The sequence below is a fragment of the Lactuca serriola genome, chromosome 3 (assembly GCF_051521515.1).
Source record: "Lactuca serriola cultivar US96UC23 chromosome 3, Lser_US96UC23_V15, whole genome shotgun sequence".
Lineage (NCBI taxonomy): Eukaryota > Viridiplantae > Streptophyta > Magnoliopsida > Asterales > Asteraceae > Lactuca > Lactuca serriola.
The window spans coordinates 87,145,949-87,167,222 of NC_136410.1; the positions used below are offsets into that span (position 1 = coordinate 87,145,949).

Below are 21,274 nucleotides of genomic sequence, written 5' to 3' on the forward strand. Positions count from 1 at the left end.
ACCATTAGTCTATCCTTAATCCTTGTAAGTGAGGTCATTTTGTTCTATAACAGGATATGCTTATTGAAATTGCAGAAAAACTATGGAGTGGGCTTGAGCATTTTCTATTTAATTGGTTGATCAATGCTGACAGGTAAGGGCAAGTTATCTTCAGAAACTTGAAGATATCTAGTTGATGTGCTCATTGATTTCAAGTGGCATAATTGGAATTATGCCATGTGGTGTTGTGTTTATTTGATAAATATGCTCATTACAGGGTTGTAAGTTACGTTGAATATCCTTTGTTAGCTGATTTGAGGGGGCTCCTTCTAGACCTAGTTGCACAGCTTGTGGGTGCTCTATCACAGATCAGGTGATTGGTAAATTTGGTGAATTTTTTTTCTTACTATGTTTTTATTTATGCCTAAGACTGAAGTGCATTTTAGAAGAAAGCAATGCATGTTTGTTTATTTGTTTATTCGATATTAGATTGTGCAACTAAAATTCGCCTCTAATCACCATGTTCTCTTTTTCTTTTTAGGGTAGATGGAAAGGGTTGCAAGTTAGTTGGATGTGGTACTGTTGTACCTATTCTTGAAGTTTCTAATCATGTTCTTTCTAACATTGTTGACACAAATGATGAATAGATATATGTTCGAACTGGAATCTGTAATCGTCGAGTTTGTACAGGTTGGTTTGACTTAATGCATAGAATAACTTAATATGAAACTTGAGGCGAACGAGTCTTTCCCAATTCCCATTAAGTCCCTAACTTTTTACAAATTTCTCCTCATCTTGGCCATAAAATAACAAGACTGTCTTCATGTTAAGCCATATGAGAGAGATTGGAAGAGAACATTGTATAATGAGTTCAACACTTTAAGCTATACAACTATGGTTGCTTCTTTTTTACTTAGCTAAATTTATAAAAAGTTCAACGTTGTAGTTACATGTGGTTTACATGTAAATCACATGTAATTCACAAATGAATCACATTTGATTCACATGTAAATCACATGTAATTTATATGTGAATTACATGTGATTTATATGTGAATTACATGTGATTCACATATAAATTACATATGATTCACATGTAATTCACATATGAATTACATGTGATTCACATGTAAATTACACATGAATTGCATGTGATTCACATGTAATTTACATATAAGTTACATGTGATTCACATGTACTTCATATATGAATTACATGTAATTCACATGTAATTCACATATGAATTGTAATTTACATATGAATTACATTTGATTCACATATAAATTACATATGAATTACATATGAATTACATGTGATTCACATTTAATTTACATATGAATTACATGTGATTCACATGTAAATCACATATGTATTTTTTTAGTGTTTTTGCATCAATCAATTTCTTTTTAAATTTCTTGTAGATTTGGAAGAAATTGTGGTGAATATTGAAGATGTGGAAAATGATAAATTGAAGAAAATATGGAAATATTGACACGAAGACATGAAAACACTTTGAAATTTTGTAACATTTTTGTTTTGTTTTTTTATATTTTATTTTGTATCGAATAAAATACTTATTGTATTGTTTTTATAGATTAGTAAATAAAATAAATTTTCTTATAATTTCCTTACAAATGTATATGAAATATGCATTTGTAAAAATATGTATAAATGTACCTAAAATGTTGATTTTTTTGGTTAAAAAAGTATAGTATTTTTTTAAATAATTTTATTGATTTTTAATTGCTTTTAAAAAAACTACAGTTTTAAAAAATATAATTTTTTTCAATTTAAAAAAAAAATCACATTTTCTATAAAAAATTAAAAAATCTGCACTTTTTAAAAAAATTGAAAATAAAAATACTATTTTAAAAAAATTAGAAAATTTGATTTATTATATAATTTGTTAGACATTTCTATTATATTTACAATAAAAAAAATTAAACATTAAATGATATTGACAAAATTACGATCATGTCCTTAATGAATTAGTTTTGATCTAACGCTCAATTTTTAGTTCTCGGAAAAATATAAGTTCTCAACCGATCTCACCTCTATATATATATGAACATCTTAGAAACAAAAATTAAACGAGAATGATGAGAAATAAACTATTTGCTTTTTGGCGAATTACATTTGATGTTATAAAACTAATATTTGTTAGAAAAGCCGACCGAAAAGCGTCTTGATCATTCGTTTATTTAGTGAATGAACTTTAGTAAACAATCCCCCAAAAAAAAAATCTTACAAACTATTTTTATGGAAGATTTTTTTTATGAATTATCTTATTTTTGTATTATCTAATATTCCAAAATCTTTTTTGTTCTTAAAAAACATGCATTTGATTCATTTTTTCATTTAATTTTGGTTTCTCAATGGATCCAAAGCTTATATATAACTAAATTAAAATTAAACTAAATATAAAACAAAAAAATAAAAAATAAATATAAATAAACTTATAAACAAACCCATAATGAAACTTTAATTATCATTTATGTCAAATCTATAAAGAGCGTATTTTGTCAACAATGTAACAAGCTACCTCCTATTTATCTCTCTTCATAACATATATATATATATATATATATATATATATATATATATATATATATATATATATATATATATATATATATATATATATATATATATATATATATATATATATATATGGGGTGAGATTCAGTAGAGAATTATAATTAACCAAATAACCAATCTTTTTTTTCAACTTTTTGAACTTATATTTTATCAAAAAAAAAAAAAATTAAAAATACTAAAATTCATAACTTTTTATTATATTTTATCAAAAAAAAAAAACTAAAAATACAAAAATTTATAACTTTTTTATCATTTTTCCAATGATATAAAATTCGATTTTTTTACGTCAAATTCACAATGTGAATCTTCGAAAATTCACAATGTGAAACTGGATTCACACGGTGAATCCGAAAAATATTTTTCACATTCACAATGTTAATATATGAATTTAGATATTTTTAGATTTTCTTTTTCAATAAAGAATAAGCTTTAGAAATTGAAAAAAAGATTTGGTTCCTTAAAAAACTCATAATTATGGTTCTCTTTTTAACTTTATATATATATATATATATATATATATATATATATATATATATATATATATATATATATATATATATATATATATATATATATATATATATATATATATATATACACTTTATCTTCAATAACATTATAGGATAGGGATTAAATTTAATAGTGTAAACTCTCTCACCCCTTTACCACTTGTCTCAATCCGTCCCTGGGACGCATAGACAGTCGCCAGTTTGGAGTTCTAATTTGTTATGATAAAATAAAATGTAAAATACATTGAACGAGATAAACAACATATCATTAGGGGCCATGCAACGTTTGGTGGTTTTATGCTTTAATGGCTAAATGATTTCGAAGTTATCGATCAATATTATTACTACTAGAAACCGGGGACGTCCTCTCTTTCATTTTCCACAAAATACGCAAAGCGGCATGACCATTTTGACGAGCAACTAGCTATAGGTTAGCTCATACCAAAGGCCAGCGTTAATCATCAGCTATAAGTTTCTCATATAAACACTCTCTTCCTTCCATTCCAGACGCAGCATCTATCTAAGCATCAAAATGGAGAAATCACTAGAGACAGAGCATCCCATCAAGGCCTACGGATACGCTGCCAAAGACACCTCTGGAACCTTCTCACCCCTCACCTTCTCCAGAAGGTACACATCTCACAGACCTGCTACCCGTGTTGCGATTTTAATTTGAGGGTTGAGAAAACAAGTATACTTATAAAGTTATAATATTATAGTCTTATCTTGTATCAACTAAAAATGATGGTTGATCCTTTGACTATTTATGTGCATATATCATTCTCAGTTTTTCTGTTGATCATGATTAATGAATTTGTAACAGAGCTACAGGGGATAACGACGTTAGATTCAAAGTTTTGTATTGTGGAATCTGCCATTCGGATCTTCATTATGCTAAGAACGAATGGCTCGCGTCTACTTATCCACTAGTTCCAGGGTACGTACAACTTGAATCGATATTAATTATCTGTGGTCTGTTCGTATTACTTGAATCGATTGTTTGCTTTATCTATGACAAATACTGACACACACTGATTTTGAAACAAAAATGAAGGCATGAGATTGTGGGTGTCGTCACCGAAGTAGGAAGCAAAGTAGAGAAATTCAAAGTTGGTGAAACAGTTGGCGTTGGATGCTTGGTGGGATCATGCAGATCATGTCAAAACTGTTCTAACAATCTTGAACAACATTGCCCCAAGATGATCATGACCTATGCTTCTACTAACTTCGATGGCACACTCACATATGGTGGCTACTCTGATCACATGGTTTCCGATGAGCATTTTGTGTTGCATTGGCCAGACAATTTGCCACTTGATTCCGGTGCACCATTGCTATGTGCTGGGATCACAACTTACAGCCCCCTCCGACACTACGGACTTGACAAGCCTGGTATGAAGATCGGGATAGTTGGTCTTGGTGGCCTCGGTCATGTTGCAGTAAAGTTCGCTAAGGCTTTTGGTGCTGAAGTTACAGTTTTCAGTACGACCCCAGAGAAGAAGGAGGAAGCACTTGAAAGACTTAAAGCTGACCATTTCATTGTTAGCAAAGACGTGGAACAAATGCAGGTGAATGACAAATGACCACCTTTCTTTTATATTTTCGATATTATTTGCTTAACTTTTGATTTGTTGATTATGCGTTGTAGGCTGCTACTGGAACACTTGATGGTATCCTAGATACTGTTTCTGCACCTCATCCAATTGCACCGTTTATTGATATCCTCAAAACGGCTGGGAAGCTTGTTCTTGTTGGTGTGCCGGAGAAACCACATGAGTTGCCAGCATTTCCTTTGATCTTAGGTAATTACTCGTTAAAATGGTTGTTTAGATGTTTGAGTTCAAGGGTAATGGGTTAAAATTTGATAGGGAGGAAGATTATTGGTGGTAGTAGCATCGGAGGACTAAGAGAGACTCAAGAAATGCTTGTTTTCTGTGCGATGCATGGAATAACATCGGATATAGAAGTTATCTCGATAGATTATGTGAACACAGCCATGGATCGTCTCTTAAAATCTGATGTTAGGTATCGGTTTGTGATCGACGTTGCAAATTCAATCAAGGCTCCACTTCAAACATGAGATGCAGAAGTTGATGAAGGTTTCAGCAGAACTTGGTTGTACTTTTAAAGATTTATTCAATATTATGATACTAGTTGTAACTTGCAACAAAATAACAAAAATGATCAGAACCATCACAATTTTATTTAATAAAATGGTGTTAAAAATACGTTGTAACACAACTTTATGAATAATATCATGGAGATCATTACATCATGTGGCTGATACGATGCCGTTAAAATAGTGGTCATGATCGTGTGGTTGTGTAACACCCAATTTTAGTAAAAAAAATATTATTTTTTAGCCAAAGTAATCATCATAAGCATGTAGGAAATGCCAATACGATTTCTGTAGATATATAGAATGCTTGAATTTGATTTCGTATGGAGAAGATATGATTATTTGAAGTCTTGCGTCCACCTATATGCCGCAAAGGTGCATCGTAAAATATGAATCGGAGATTGGAGGCTTATTAGCCTTAGTGATCTAAACGAAAGTCATACTAATTCTAAAAAGCGAGAGCGTGTATATAGAAAACGTCAAAATCTGATTTTGTAAGAGGAAGTTATGATTTTTTGAAGTTTCGGTACAGTATTGCACGACATTGAAATCGAAATGGAAATTAGTCGATTGCTAGTCGAAACAATCTAAAAGAGAGTTGAAGATCTCGTAGATACAATTCCGTTGATATAAAGACATTCAAGAACGGAATTCGTATGGACAAGTCATGATTTTTATACGAACTTTAACAATCTATGTTTGTTAAAAATATAACTTTAAAAATAAAGTTAAAATTTACTGACAGAGTCTAATTAAAAGTTGTAGATCTCGTTGATAGCTATTGATATAAAAAAAATGTCGAAAATGAAGCTTGTGTAATAAAGGTACTATTTTCTGAACTTTTTTCGAAAAGCATCACGCAGATAGGTGCGACACGCACTTCTAGAGTTAGGGGCGTGGACTACCGGGCTTTCAACACATGGAAGCAAGGTAGAGGAGAGTCATCACCCTAGGGCGCGACATGCTTCCTCAAAAAACTAACCTATAAATAACTATTTTCCCATTCTCACTTCCTACACCCATTTCCATACATCTCTCTCTAGTTCTTAGCCTGTAAAGCTTTTTGGAGGAATTCCACTATAGTGAGACTCTGAGGCATTTGAGAGCCCGAATAAGTAGAAGTGGTCAATATCGAAGTCCTTCCATCAGAAATCCCGGTTTTCGCTAGAAACTTTGTAAGTTAAGTTACATTTACTAGGATTTTAGGGTAACTTATAGTTATGTTTATAGTTGATATTAGGAGCCTATAAGTACCAGATTAGTCATTAATTCCATTTAAATATTTTGATTGGTCTACTTACATGAGATTTGTCTAGAATAGTCACGTTGGCTTGGTTGTTGGATTTCAAAAAAGGCTATAAGCCGAAATGATCATGCCTCCCAACAGTCCTGCCTGACTAATCCTTATTTGATAGCCATGAAAGTATATTTGGAATTAGTTAATGATCTATTTTCCTCTAGATTGCCATATATATTAATAAGTTGTAGTATTATAGGTTAATACTTGATAGAAGCATTACCTGCTACTTTAACCATCATAGAGATAGTTGTTAATCGTCTAAGTAACTATTCAGATGAGTTATCTAATTATACTATATATATATATATATATATATATATATATATATATATATATATATATATATATATATATTCATGTATGTTAGGATATAAGAGCTAGTAGGATAGTCTCTATATGCCTAATGTTGGTCTTTAAGGGTACATGTGTGAATAGAGCAAAAAGTGTAGTCTCTATGCTCGCAACTGTTATCATGTTAAATTATACATTATAGATTGAGTAGGGGTTGATGACGGAATGGAGACAGGTCGAGAGTCTATAGACCTGAGTGTTGACGACGAAATGGCAAGATGACCTTAAGTCTAGATACACATATTATTGGTGGATCGGCGAAAGGTCGTGAGCCAGTTGGTGGATCGGTGAAAGGTTGTATGCCATTTTTTTTAATGCATTTATATGTATTGAGGTATATGGTATTTTGGGAACTCACTAAGTTTCGTGGTTACCCAATTGATTATAAATGTTTTTCAAGTACCTCATTGATTCATGAGAAGGGCAAAGTTCGACTGTACACATGCGTATTCGCAACATATTTCCACTTAATGTAATTATACTCTGATATATTTGAATAAATAAAAATGAAATTTTTTGGTTGAAAATCGGGACGTCACCCGTTTGAATCAAAGCTCTAGTTTCAGAGAACTGGATGATCACTCTTGTGAATCCAGATTCAAACTAAGGATCTGAGAAATTATTAATTTTTTTTAGAAAAAGAATAATACCTAGAATGCAATGCGTAAAGTCGGGCGGAGCTCAGAAAGGAAAGTGATTCCCAAAATATCCATAATTGTTATTGATGGGATTTAGGTAAACAAAAAAAAAAAATCCATTAAGTTTGCATGCAACCCAAATAGGTTCTACGTTTTCTCTATTGAACCTATAACTAAAAACATAAAAAAGAACCCTAGAAACCCTAGGATATTTTCGAAAATTATAGGAGAGAGTTTTAGGATTACATACCTTTTAGTTGTTATAGCAAACAACTAGAAATTCCCTTTGAAAAATCTCTTGGTAGCTAGCACCATAAATGGCGTGCCTCTAATGGAATCACACCCAAGCTAGCAAGTAGTTAACTTAAGAGAGAGGAGATGGGAGAAGCAATTTTCGTCCAAACTTTGTAGAGGGAAGGAGTAGACAAAATCAAGGGGCTAGGGGTTCCTTATATAGTTGAAGATACTTAGTGCCAAAGCTAGGGTTCAAGGGATAATCCCTAGATTCCCTTGCTTGGTCACCAAGCAACCCACTCCCGTTATCCAAGGGGCCTTGGAGAAAATCATATAGACCTTATCCTAGATGATTTACATCTACCTCATTCCATGAGGTTCTAGAGCATTCCTTCCTCTACTATCAATATATAACCAAACATTCCCTATACTTTTAATTAATCCAATTAGTCCCAAAATTAATTCCAATTAATTTCTGATTAATTATTAATTAAATAATATGATTTCTAATTAATATATTGTTTTCATAACACATTAATAAACCATTTATTTAATTTATTATTCACATAATAAATTAATCTCTATGTAAGGTCACACCTTATGATCTGCTGAGTCAAACACATAACCTGTTGATTTATCAGCGTCAACATCTTCAAATCATCAATACCAACATCTCAAGTTCAACAGCGTCTGCTTATAGTATATTTGTCTGATTGCAATGGTAACGCCCGCAGATTCGGGCTAGTCAATTTAGAGACAATAAGCGTCAAAAATGACTTTGTAATAGAAGATTATTTAGAATAAATAATCTTAATCAAGTTAGTCTATGTCTCAAGGGTCTCGTACATATAAAGAACGCTGAAATCCGAGTTATAACGAAGAAGTTATGACCTACCGAAGTTTCGCGATAAAACCAACACGACGTTGTGTGACGTAAAAAGTGAGTTTGCGATAAAATACTTTTTACCCTTAGTGATCTAAACGAAAGTCATAGTATACGTTAAACCGAGAGTGTGCATAAAAAGAACGTCCAAATATGACTACATATGAGGAAGTTATGATTTTTCTAAGATTTAGCATAAAAGTGCACAACCCGAAAATCGAATTTTAGATCGATCGATTTTTAGCCGACACAGATTTTAACTATCGCAAACGGACGTCGGATAAAAAAGTTATAAATTTTTAACGGATTTTAACTGTCTAAGTTTGTTAAAATATAACTTTAAAAATAAATTCAAAATTAGTCGATGGAGTCTAAACGAAAGCTGTAGATACCGTCGATACCTACGCGTGGATTTAAAGAACGTAAAAAGTGGAGCTCGGGTATAAAGTTCTAAACTTTATGCATATATGCTTAGATCTCATCATTTTACTTTATTAGAAGCATCTTTTGTCCCAAAAGCCATAAAGTAGTGTATTCTGTGTTATGGACGTAAAGAGATGTCCTTCTAGGCTCTTGAAGGGACTTTGATTGATAAAAATAAGGTCCAATTAACTGTAAGTGTCCCATGCAAGAGAAATAAGGTCTTAATGGATTAAGACCAAGCATTTAGAACTTTATGGACGTCCAAAGTGATAAAGTTCGTGACTTTATGGACCTTGGGCATGTTAGGCCTCTGGATCTGAGATTAGGACTTAAGTACTTAAGTCATTAAGCACTTAATAAGGTTTTTTCAAGATATGGAGTATGCCCAGTGTAAATCCAGTACGCCCAGCGTACTGGGTCAACCACCCCGATAGTGGTCAAGATCTGGTCGCATACGCCTCGCATACCAGAGGAGTACGCCGCGCGTACGTCCTGTATTGGACCATTGATAATTGGGCTTCAGGTTTTGGGCTGTTTATGGACTAAAGGGATTTGGGCCATTTACTGGGCTTAATAAATAAGACGTTATGGGCCAATTAGTGGTAGTGGATCATGGGTTTAGGCCCAATAAGGAGAATGGGCCCAATTTAGTAAATTGGGCCAATAGTGGACTTATGTATTTGGGACTTCAAGATAAGGACTTGGTGTGGGACTTTGGCCCAATTAAAAGGAATGGGTTTAATGAGTTCTAAAGACACTTGGTCAAGGGGGTAATGCTGGGTATTAACCTAGTTTTATTATTATGTGACAGTTCGGGATTCTTGGTGAGATTGTAGTTAGAGACTTGCACTATTTCAACACTAATTGCAATGTGAGTTATCCTCACTATATCGACAGGGTCTAAGGCACCAAGCTCGGCATTGTATTCGTATTATTTACATCTCGTTAGTTAGGATGCTATGTTAGTGACCTGTAAGGTCGGTGTCCTGGTTATAGGATCACTGCTATGCTTGTGACCGGTTAGATCGATTTGACTGTTATATGCATGCTATTGTTTGTATGTGCACATGATTGTTTGTTTGGGGGTTGGGTTGAGGTGGTCCTGGTTCGTGCTGTAGGCCAACATACCCGGGGTGGTCCGGATGGGCTGTAGGCCCTGAGGAGGCGGTCCAGTCAGGCCGAAGGCCCGACGAGCGGTATGGATAGACTATAGGCCCTGAGGAGGCGGTCCAGTCATGCCGAAGGCTCGGGAGCGATCCATATAGGTTGTAGGCCCCGAGGAGGCAGTCTGGTCATGCTGAAGGCTCATTGTACATGCTTTTTGTTATTATTTTGCTACGTGGTATATGTTGGTATTTTGGAGGTAACTCACTAAGCCTTCAAGCTTACATCTATCAATTTTGTTTCAGGTACTTCAGGTGACCATGGCAAGGCGAAGGCGTGACATACACATCCTCACATTTTATGATTTGGGATTTCTAGGAACTCTGATATAAAATCATTTTGAAAACAATTTGGGAACTCTAATATAAAATCACAAAGCGGGTGTGAATAACCATGTAAATATACATGGTGCCCTCATTGTTACAGTCACCTATTCGATGTGTCGGTTAACCACACACACTCCATCGAACTATGACAAACAATGAGTCACCTTTTTCCACCTTTGCTTATAACCCAATTAGTGTGTCGTTTAACGACACACGCTCTACTAACGTCTTAGCAAGGGTACAAAGTGTAATTTCTTGGAATTCCATCAATTTCACTTTTACCTAAAGTAACTAAGATTGGGAATTTTTTTGAAAAACATTTAGTTACTTTTATAATTCATTATACTTATTAAAGAAGAAATGGTTGCCCTATCCTACCCGTTCGGCTAACGACCATCCACCAATCATGAGAGCGGTGGATGAGAGTGGACACCCATTAAACGGTCATTTTATAGATCATAACCTTATACCCTTCCTTATAGATCAGCTTCGTGAATAAGGCCTACTAACTGTAAGAATAGCATTTAACTTTATATATATATATATATATATATATATATATTAATCTTATAATATTATAAAGTATAAGGTTGAATTTTAAACTTGTAAAATTCTAGGGTTAGAAATTTAAATAGTTCAAATTAAACTTTTAATCAAAAATTTAAATTTCAAAACTTGAGGACAAGTTTTGAACTTTTCAAAACACAAAGGATCAAATAGAAAATAATTTAAAATTAAACAATTAATTTAATGATTATCTAAATTTGACCTAATCAATTTTGTTGACAAGATAATTCAACAATTAATTTAAATAATCAAATATTATCAAATAAGGAATTTATTATTCAAACAATTGGTAATTATCTTTTGATTTGGTAAGGATAATCATAAAACAGTAATAAAATTTGGATTTTATTAGTAAAAAACGATTTAGGTAATTATCCTTAAGCAAAACAGCAAGAAATCCCGAAAATCTCTCTGTTTAACAGCTAAACTCGCCGAGTTCACATTGGAACTCATTGAGTTCATCCAACTCGTTGAGTTCTCATTGGAACTTGTCGAGTTCATCAGACAGAAAGCCCAAAAACAATTTTAAAGCATGAATGAACATACAAGGCATCAATAAAATAGAAACCAAACAAAGCTCTGATACTGCTGATGGGTTTGAGCCAATAGAAAATCCTATGGGCTCATTCAAATCCTAATGCTTGGATCTAGGTTTCTATATTGTACATGAAATTCATCAAAGACTTTCAAACCCTAGATCTAGCATATGACGAAATTAGTATGATAAAAACATATCTAGTGTTTACCTTGTTGTTGATTGAAGATCTTGAAGCCTTGAGAACTTTAGCACCTCAAATGTTGTGCCTCTAATGAATCACAAACACCAAGAGCAATTGGAGGAAGCAAGAAAGAGAGGGGAGAGGTGAAATTCGGTTCTAGGACTTCTAGGGTTCACGTGGCCGAATTTCTCATGCCCTAGGGTCATTTATATAGGTGTAGGAATTAGGATTTCAGTCATTATTCTTATCTGGTTACTTAGCCACCAAGCAGCCCATAAGATAATTCTAGAATCCCTATCATGGACGAATTCCTAAGGCATTATCCTTAGAATTCGTCCGCCCTATTTATTAGGGTTTCATTGCCTAACTTTGCAACTATCACATAATTACAGTCCAGTCCCCTTAGTTCAATTAACTTCTTTTGATCACAAAATTAATTCTTAATTTATTCTTGACCAATGCTAATTAAACAAATATGATTTTTCTTTTAATATATTATTCTCATAATATATTAATAAACCATAACCACCTTTTTCTATATTATTCCTCCGGTCAAGTTGCTTTGGTGAATATATGTTGGAGTCGTCTCTATTGGTGATTTTATATGACTAATATTATTTAAGTGTAATGAGATTAATTTTTTGATCAATGTCACTTTGACAATTATCAAGCAAATTAGTATGGTGCAGAGTGCACATTTGTTTGATTTTGTCGTTGTTGAAAGTATACTGCTATTTAGGGGCGAAGCCCCTAAACTGACGGGGGTCCGAGGGCAGCGCCCCTGGGAGCTGGGTCCAAGGGACGGCAGCCCCTGGCGGGGTCCAAGGGACAGAGCCCTAGCTGGGGTCAAGTTTTGTGATCCATTTATAGACCCGGTTTTATGCTAGTTTTTGACAGAGAATATGACCGTTTTTGGATACGAAGTTGTTTTCCTGTACCATATGACAGTTTTAGGACAGGAAGTTAGTTTCTATTATATGATAAATTTTGGATTCATTTTAGGTACATATTTCATAACATCTTCTTCATTCTTCATTCTAGGAAAACGGAGAGTTTCATCCGATTAGAGATTTTGAGTGTACCCTCGAAATGCTTTAATCTAAAAGCGTTTCACAACTCTCACTAATCTAAACAATTTGTTTATCCCCTATTTCTAACAATCTCTCTTTCCATACCGACTCTTTTGGAAAGACAATATTGAACTTTACATGAATCTTACAATATGCATGTATGTTGGAAAATTAAAATTCATTATGTTATATTTTTCATATAAATATTATATTTGTAATGGTAGGTATAAACACACTCAGAGATTTATAACATCATATTGCAATGTTAGGTGTTGGCTTGACGATTTTATTCGAGGACGTGCATAAACTACAAAGAAAAATTCGACCAAGCTCAATTATGCAAAAATAGAAATTTTGACGTCTTGAAAGCACGTTTTTCTATGTTGAAAAAAATGACCCCCTTTTCCTTGGTTATACAAAGAAATGTTACGAAAGCGTGTCCATGATCCGTACTTTTATATAAAAAGAACAACAACAAGCTTCTTTATCATGTGTACATAAAGGTATGAAATGCCCTGGAAAAAGAAAAGGCGTAAAATGAGTAGAAACTTAGCATAGAAAGGAATTGCTTTATTCCTTTACGTGAATGCCAAGGTGTCGATAGCATTGTGCAACACACGATCTCCTTAAACTCACATTACATTTATTATTACTTTGATTTTGTGCAACTACTTTGATCCCCACCACCACTTTTCTTATTCCTTCTTCATTTTCCTTCATACTCAAAACACCCAACTCACCATTCATTTTCAATTCATTACTTCTCTCTCTCTCTCTCTCTCTCTCTCTCTCTCTCAACTTATAATCGTTTTATTTGTGATCGAGTTGATCGAACATAGAAAACAAGCTGTGAAAGCAACAAGTCAAGAGATACGGTGGAACCAACAAAGGAAAATGTTACAGAGGGCGGCAAGCAATGCGTATTCATGGTGGTGGGCTAGCCACATTCGGACCAAACAGTCAAAATGGCTCGAGCAAAGCCTTCAAGGTAGCTTAACTTCCATCCCTTCAATTCTTTCGTTTTTATCTGCATACCAATAATCGCAATATGTCGTACTTTATAAAAATCTGTGGTATTCTTCTCGATCATCATAGTATTATATTTAAAATCAGGCAACAACGACCAATCCAATTTGTTGTTGAAAATAATCCATTTTAAGAACAGATTATATGTTCGTCATTATAGACGGATAAGTAAAGGATTTGTTACGCATATAAATCTGCCCATCGCTAATCTACTTATGAAAAAGAGATTCAACCTTTTTACAACATCCGCAGTATGAGTTTTTTCAAAGTTTTATCGTCCCAAAAAATTCATGAACATTCAAAAAACTACCCCTGCAGTTTTTTCAAAGAGTTGACCAGTTCGCTATCTAGCTTATAAAAGATTCTAGCTTTTAGTTTAGAGTAATAAAACTCTGAAAAAAAAAGTTTGGTTTAAGATTAAGGGAGATCTAGTTTTTAGCTATACTCAAAAGTTATTCCAAGTAAAGTTTAACAAAAAAAAATTACAAGTTTGCAAAATGATTTAATTACCATTTTTAAATCAATTGTATTATATAATTATATGCTTTAAAAACTTTCAATTATTTATGTAAAATATTCATATATAAATTTTTTTAAAGCTTTCAATTATTTATGTCAGTTATTCATATACAAATATTTATCTAAAAAAAATTAGGGCTTCCAACTCACCTATCAACTTGTAGCTAATTTTGTCTAATCATCTACCTTTAATAAAGAAGCTCTTGCCATGAGGTTTTTTAATAATTTGGTGTGTATATTCGACTAACTGAAATATAAAAGTGCCCCACAAAAAAATTGGAAAATATCTCATTTTATGGATATAAAATAATTAGCTCTTTCATATTTAAGCTTTTTCATAAATAAAATAAAATAAAAATAAAAACTCAACCGAAAAGCTTCCTTTTACCTCTTGGTGCCCGAAATTCTAGTAGTTGTTGAGAGGATTATCTCAACAAGAAAAAAGTTCAATAAGTGTTATAACATGTATTTTCTTGCTAATCAAACAAAATTAAAATTAAAGAACTTATGATGTGGATTTGGATGTGGATCTGTAGATATGGAAGAGCAGGTTGCCAATGCTCTGAACCTTGTTCAAAAAGATGGCGATTCCTTCGCGAAGAGGGCAGAAATGTATTACAAGCACAGGCCAGAACTCATCGCCTTCATCGAGGAAAGTGTTCGGGCTTACAGAGCATTAGCCGAACGATACGATAAACTCTCCACCGACTTGCAAAAAGCCAACACCACCATCGCTTCCGTTTTCCCAGATCAACTCCCTTATGATACAGACTACGAAGACGACGATAACAACGCTCCTAAATCTCCCACAAACACAGCTCCAGATCCACCCAAGGCTCCAAAACTCCCAGAACCCAAAGACTTCAAGCGTTCGCTTACGAAAACCCAAAGCAAGAAGGAAACCAAAGTAGATGTTTTGAATTCCGGTTTGACTAAAGAAGAGGCTGTTGAAGAGATCGATAAGCTTCAGAAGGATATTCTTTCGTTGCAAACGATGAAGGAGTTCACCAAGAGCTCGTATGAAAACGGGCTTGCAAAGTTCTGGGAAATCGAGAAAAAGGTGACGGAAATGCAACAAAGAGTTTGCAGTTTACGAGATGAGTTTAATGTAACCAAAGATATTGAGGATGATGATGCTCGTGCTATAATGGCGGAGTCTGCTTTGAAGTCGTGCGAAGAGACATTGACTCAGTTACAGGAGAAACAAGAGAAGTCAACCCAAGATGCTCAATTGGCCCATGAGAGGATCGAGATTGCAAAACAGAAATTCAAATCCCTTAAACAAGATTATCTCAAGGACAAACCTGATCAAGAAGAAGAAGAATATAAACTTGGAAAGGATTCAAAGGATCTACAGAACTCGAATGAAAAGGAGCTACAAGAAAGGATCATAGAAAGCCTCGAGAAACTATCCAAGAAACCTTCGACAGTTACAGAAATGGCAGATACGGTTGATAAGCTCGTGAGCAAGGTAATTAGCTTAGAAACTTTGGTTTCATCACAAACTGCGCTTATCGACAGGTTAAGGATGGAAACAGATGATCTTCAGACACAGATTCGGAACTTAGAAGACGATAAATCAAACTTGATTGATGGGACACAAAATTTGGATAAAATGTTAAAGGACATGGAGGAAAAACTGAATGGAGTACAAGATTTGGACAGGAACATCGAGAACCAAAATAACAGCCTCAAGATGCAGCTCACTGACGCATGTTCCAAGCTTGAGCATTTGTCTGAGAACCTTCAAATCTCTCTGCAAGATGATCATGAACATGCAAAACCCAAGATCATGTGTATGGAAGATGAACATTATCAACATCAGATGGTGGAGAAGATCGAAGACGATGTTCTTGAACCTGAATCACATGAGGAAAGAGTGAAGGACGAGATGGATTGGCAAGAACTGTTGTTGAGTGGTTTAGATAACAAAGAAGCTGATGAACATGATCGAGATCAGATAGTGGAGAAGATGGAAGACAATCTTCTTAAACACGAATCACAAGAGGAAGGAGCGAAGGATGAAATGAATTGGCAAGAATTGTTGCTGAATGGTTTAGATGACAAAGAAAAGGTTCTTTTACAAGAGTATACTACGATCTTAAGGAAGTACAAGGCTGCTAAAAAGGAACTTGCAGAAGAAGAGGAGAAAAACCAAGGAACTGTCTTTGAAATGAAGCTACAAGTAAGAGACCTCGAAACCTTGCTAACAAAAAGAGACATTGAAATTCAACAGATGAAACAAAAGCTCAAACTTCTTCAAGAAGATGAAGGTAAAGACGATGTATCAGAAGAAAAAGAAGTAGTGGACGAGGAGGACGACATCAAGTCTATCTTTATGGTAAAATCCGAACCCGTTTCCGAGATTGAAGAGAAACTTCGAACAGGTATTGATGCGATACTCGATGAAAATCTTGAATTTTGGTTAAGATTCAGCTCTACATTCCATCAAGTCCAGAAATTTAAAACGGAGGTAGACGATCTACAACAGGATATTACACAACTCAAGAGTTCAGCTTCAAGATCAGAAATCAATCCCATATACAAACACCTTAAAGAGATACAGAACGAACTTACAATCTGGTTAGAACAAAGCGTGTCTCTGAAAAACGAACTACAAAGGAGATGCTCATCGTTATCCATCATTCAAGAAGATATAGCAAGGGCATTGAGGGAAGGCATGGAAGAAGAAGAAATCAAGTTCAGCACGCATCAAGCTGCGAAATTCCAAGGTGAGGTATTGAACATGCAACAAGAGAATAGAAAAGTTAGCGAAGAACTCCAAGCAGGTTTAGACCATGTCACAGCTCTGCAACTTGAAACCGAAAAGACTCTAAGAAGGTTAGAGGATGAGTTTGGGCTTTCTGATCACGACCATAACCAGAAGCACCCACGGTTACAAAGCCGCTCACATGTGCCCTTGAGGTCTTTCATCTTCGGGGGTAAATCAAAAAAGCCAAAGCCTTCCATTTTGGCATGTATAAACCCCAATAAGAAACTTAGTGTATCAAATGGTGGGGTTATGTAAAATTTTGTTGTATTGTTTTGGTCTGTATGTAGGATTATAAATATATTTATCAAACTTGTTGTTCGTTTGATGCAAGATACATATTTGATGTAATATACGAACTAGAGTTGCGCCGATGAACCAGGCCACCGATTCCGGCCCGGAACCAGTTGAGAGTTGAGACGGAGGCTGGATGAGAGTGGGCCGGTCTTTTCGAGTTTTTTTTGGCCGAGACCGACATATACCTTTTTTTCAAGAATGACGTGTCTAATCTCCGTAGCCGAGAAAACCGGTTTTTCACTATTTTAACCATTTTGTCAATTAGTCGTGTGTACAAAACTATAAATAAATGGAATTAGATATACTATTAGTGTATGTGTAGAGCATGTATGGTTAGGCTACCCGGTATGGGAGTCATTTCACGCGTCTTGGGGTGAGGTGGCAGCCTCTACCACGCGTGAACACCGCCCCCAAAGCCGGTGGGCTGCGTGTGACGTGAATGGGAAGACGGAAGAAGACGCTGCATCTGATTGGTGGTGAATCTGGCCCCTCACAATTTCCCTCTTTCTCTCTCTTTCTTTTTGCCCCCTTCACCACTAGCCCACTGGTGAACACCATTTCCATACCCTGGTGGGTTGAGTGTGGAATGATGAAATATCTATGTCGCATCCCAAACAACGCGTGACCATTCCGTATGGCCTTAGGCCCATGCTTGGTCTTGAACCACTGTTTTAGTATTTATAGCTGAATGTTTTCTTGTAAGAGTATATGGGGCGTATTTGGTATAAACTATAAAGAGACTTTAAAAGTTCTGTTATTTATTTATTTATTTATTATTTATTTTAGAGTTTCCATAATTAAAAGAAAAAAGTGGAGTTTTTAATTTATATTTTAAACCAAAAGTTTTTAATCCAAAAGCTAAATGGTTTTTTTGGGAACTTCTAGTTTTTAATTTTAACTAATTTTATATATTTTAAACCTAACAACTATTTTTGTTAAATATTCATGTATAAATAAAAGCTATGGTTTCGTTTTTCAGCTATTGGTTAGTTTTACTAAAAATGTCTTATATATTTTTCATTAATGTAAGATATTGATTTCATGGGAAATATATCATCTTACAAGCCTCTTATATGTGTTCCTTAAGTTTCACAGTCGTTTTCTTCCTTTCTATGGTCATCGAAACCCTAAAAGTGGTGCCTTGGCATAAACAGTGTTATGCGCTCTTCTTCCACTCCTTTATCAGAAAACCATATGTAATCACCAATATTAAAGTTTATATAAACCTCTTATCATTAATCTTGATTGCATTAACTATGACATTTGGTGGGAATTTTTTTTAGATACATTGCATTGGTTTCTCTCAAGTAACTAATATAACAGCCTAAGGGCATATATATGTGTTTAATGTTAATTGTGAGTTATAGTCTATTAGTTTAGTAGGATTCATGATTAGTTAGCTGAGTAGTTAGCATTGTATATAAGTGTTCACCTTATGATTTTCAAGCTAATGAGAATATGAAATGATTTTCTCTCTTTAAACTCAAATGACAACATGGTAAAAGAGCATATCTTTCAATCCTAATTCCACAAATTTCTTTATTTTTTTTGTTCGATCTTGAATCAAAATTCTTCAAAGCTTCAATCATGCTTTCATCTTCAATCGATCCTACAACAAATTCATTTGAATCTAATGTTCTCAACATCATCAGTCCTTACTATCTTGGTTTGTCTAATAATTCTTGTTCAGTTCTCATCTCAAATATTTTCAATGGCGTCGGCTTCGCAACTTAGAAGCGGTCAATGACAATTGCACTGACATCAATGAACAATTTTTCGTTTGTTGATGGAACGATTACTCAACCAAGTGTTGATTCATCTGATTATCCAGCTTGGTAGGTCATCTCATGGATCCAAAATTATCTTCATAAAAACATCGTCGAAAGTGTACTTTTCTTACAAACTGCACATGAGATTTAGAAAGAGCTTAATCAGAGGTACGAACAATGTAACAGTGCCTTGATTTATCAAATTTAGCAGAAATTGTATTCCATTTTCCAAAAAAATGATGAGTTTTTCTACGTATTATACTAAACTCATGAAAATCTAGGACGAGTTAAGCATTATACAAGATGTTCCAATATGTTCTTGTGGAGCCAGTGCCAAGATTCAGAAATTCCTTGAAGAAAATAGGCTAATTCAACTTCTAATAGGGCTTAATGATTCTTATAAAATCATCATAGGCCAAATCTTAATGATGCAACCATTACCAAACTCTATTCACTGCATGTTCGTTGATCATTCATGAGGAACGCCAACGTGACATCAATAAGCCCATTACAATTAACATTGAAGTCATTTCTATGCAAGTTTCTTCTACTTTTTCAAGCAATTCATCCAAAAAGTCACTCGTTTTGTAACTACCCAAAAGTACTAAGTAAAAATTTTCTTTAAGCCAACCAAAACAACCATTTATTCATTCCAAAAACCATTCAAAGTATAAAAGTGTATCAATAGTTATCAGAGTACAAAACAAGTCATAAAAAGTGGAACACTTGTGGATGTACTGCAATCACGTCAAGCTCTTCCCTTTGGAACCAGAAGTACCTAATATACATAAACATGAAACTGTAATCACAAAGCTTAGTGATTTCTTATAAATACCGCATACCATACATACATATCAGCTTGAAGTTGTAACGGATCCATTTCATCCCCCGAGTCTATTTCAACTCAATCGGTGTTTTTCAACTGAACGAGTCTATTTCATCTTCGAGTGTATTTTACCATCGAGTCTATTTCAACTCAATCGGTGTTGTTCAACAGATCTGGTCTATTTCACCCCCAGCTCTATTTAACCCCGCATACATATAGCATACATGCATATCAGCAAGAGTCACAAAGATAACAAACACATAACGACACCTAGTGTCCTACAGTATAGTGAGAAGACTCACCTCTCAGACTATAATTAATTGATATTGCTCTTGCTGCTAAAAATACAGATGCTATACGCCACCTATACAGCCACACGAGCTAAACCGTTAGCCCTCCTTCCAAAACCAGGAGTTTGACCCAAAAGTCAACTCAAGTCAAAAGTTAACGGTCAAAGTTAACAGTTAACAGTCAACCTTCTCCAAAACCGACCCTCACGTTGTGACCAGTCCATGGACATGTCGTCAAAGACAATTCAACACAACCCCAAAACTTGGTCATGATTCAACTCAATCATTCTCTTAAATCTATGGTTACATCATGATATTCTAACCACCATGCCGTTACAGTGTTTGCTTAACATATTCGGGGAACCGAGGCCACTCACGTCGTGACACTCCATTTTTATGTAGTGAGAATTGCATAGGGACAACTTAATGCATTAAGCTCTTAATCCTTCATGTAACACTGTAAATTTTCAAACCAATTTTTTTCATTTTTTTAAAACACGCAAAAACTAATAGTATTTCTCAAAAACATAATTGTCTCAAGTGTTTAACACAATCCACATAAAAATGTCACTATCCCAGAATCATCCACAAAATCTCGTATCGGTGTGTACAATCAAGCCGATGCCTTCTCGTGATCCTAAGAGGTACCTAAAACACATAACACATAACATGGTAAGCATGAAGCTTAGTGAGTTCCTCAAAATACCATACATATCACATTAGCCTCTCATGGCTATACTCAGATAAGACCCTCCAGTCGATGTGTCTCAGTGGGACCCTCCGGTCCCACAACTCGGGTGGACCCTCTGGTCCTAACTCAACAAGCTCAGCATAATACATAGTATAATTCACATATCATAAAGCAGAATATCACAATACTAAATATAAACGCATATGA

At 34.4% G+C, this 21,274-nt stretch overlaps 2 protein-coding genes across 2 annotated transcripts; both read left to right on the plus strand.

Annotated features, from left to right (window-relative positions):
- Positions 1–3,571: 3,571 nt before the first annotated feature.
- Positions 3,572–5,457, plus strand: LOC145092810 (mannitol dehydrogenase-like). Its single transcript, XM_079030793.1, has 5 exons — positions 3,572–3,715; positions 3,909–4,022; positions 4,140–4,653; positions 4,734–4,887; positions 4,954–5,457. Exons 1-5 carry the CDS (start codon positions 3,618–3,620, stop codon positions 5,163–5,165), a joined length of 1,092 nt encoding a protein of 363 aa, XP_078886919.1. The 5' UTR covers positions 3,572–3,617; the 3' UTR covers positions 5,166–5,457.
- Positions 5,458–13,546: 8,089 nt separating this feature from the next.
- NET2D (Kinase interacting (KIP1-like) family protein) lies at positions 13,547–17,755 on the plus strand. Its single transcript, XM_079030794.1, has 2 exons — positions 13,547–13,867; positions 14,961–17,755. Exons 1-2 carry the CDS (start codon positions 13,774–13,776, stop codon positions 17,450–17,452), a joined length of 2,586 nt encoding a protein of 861 aa, XP_078886920.1. The 5' UTR covers positions 13,547–13,773; the 3' UTR covers positions 17,453–17,755.
- The last annotated feature ends 3,519 nt before the right edge of the window (positions 17,756–21,274 follow it).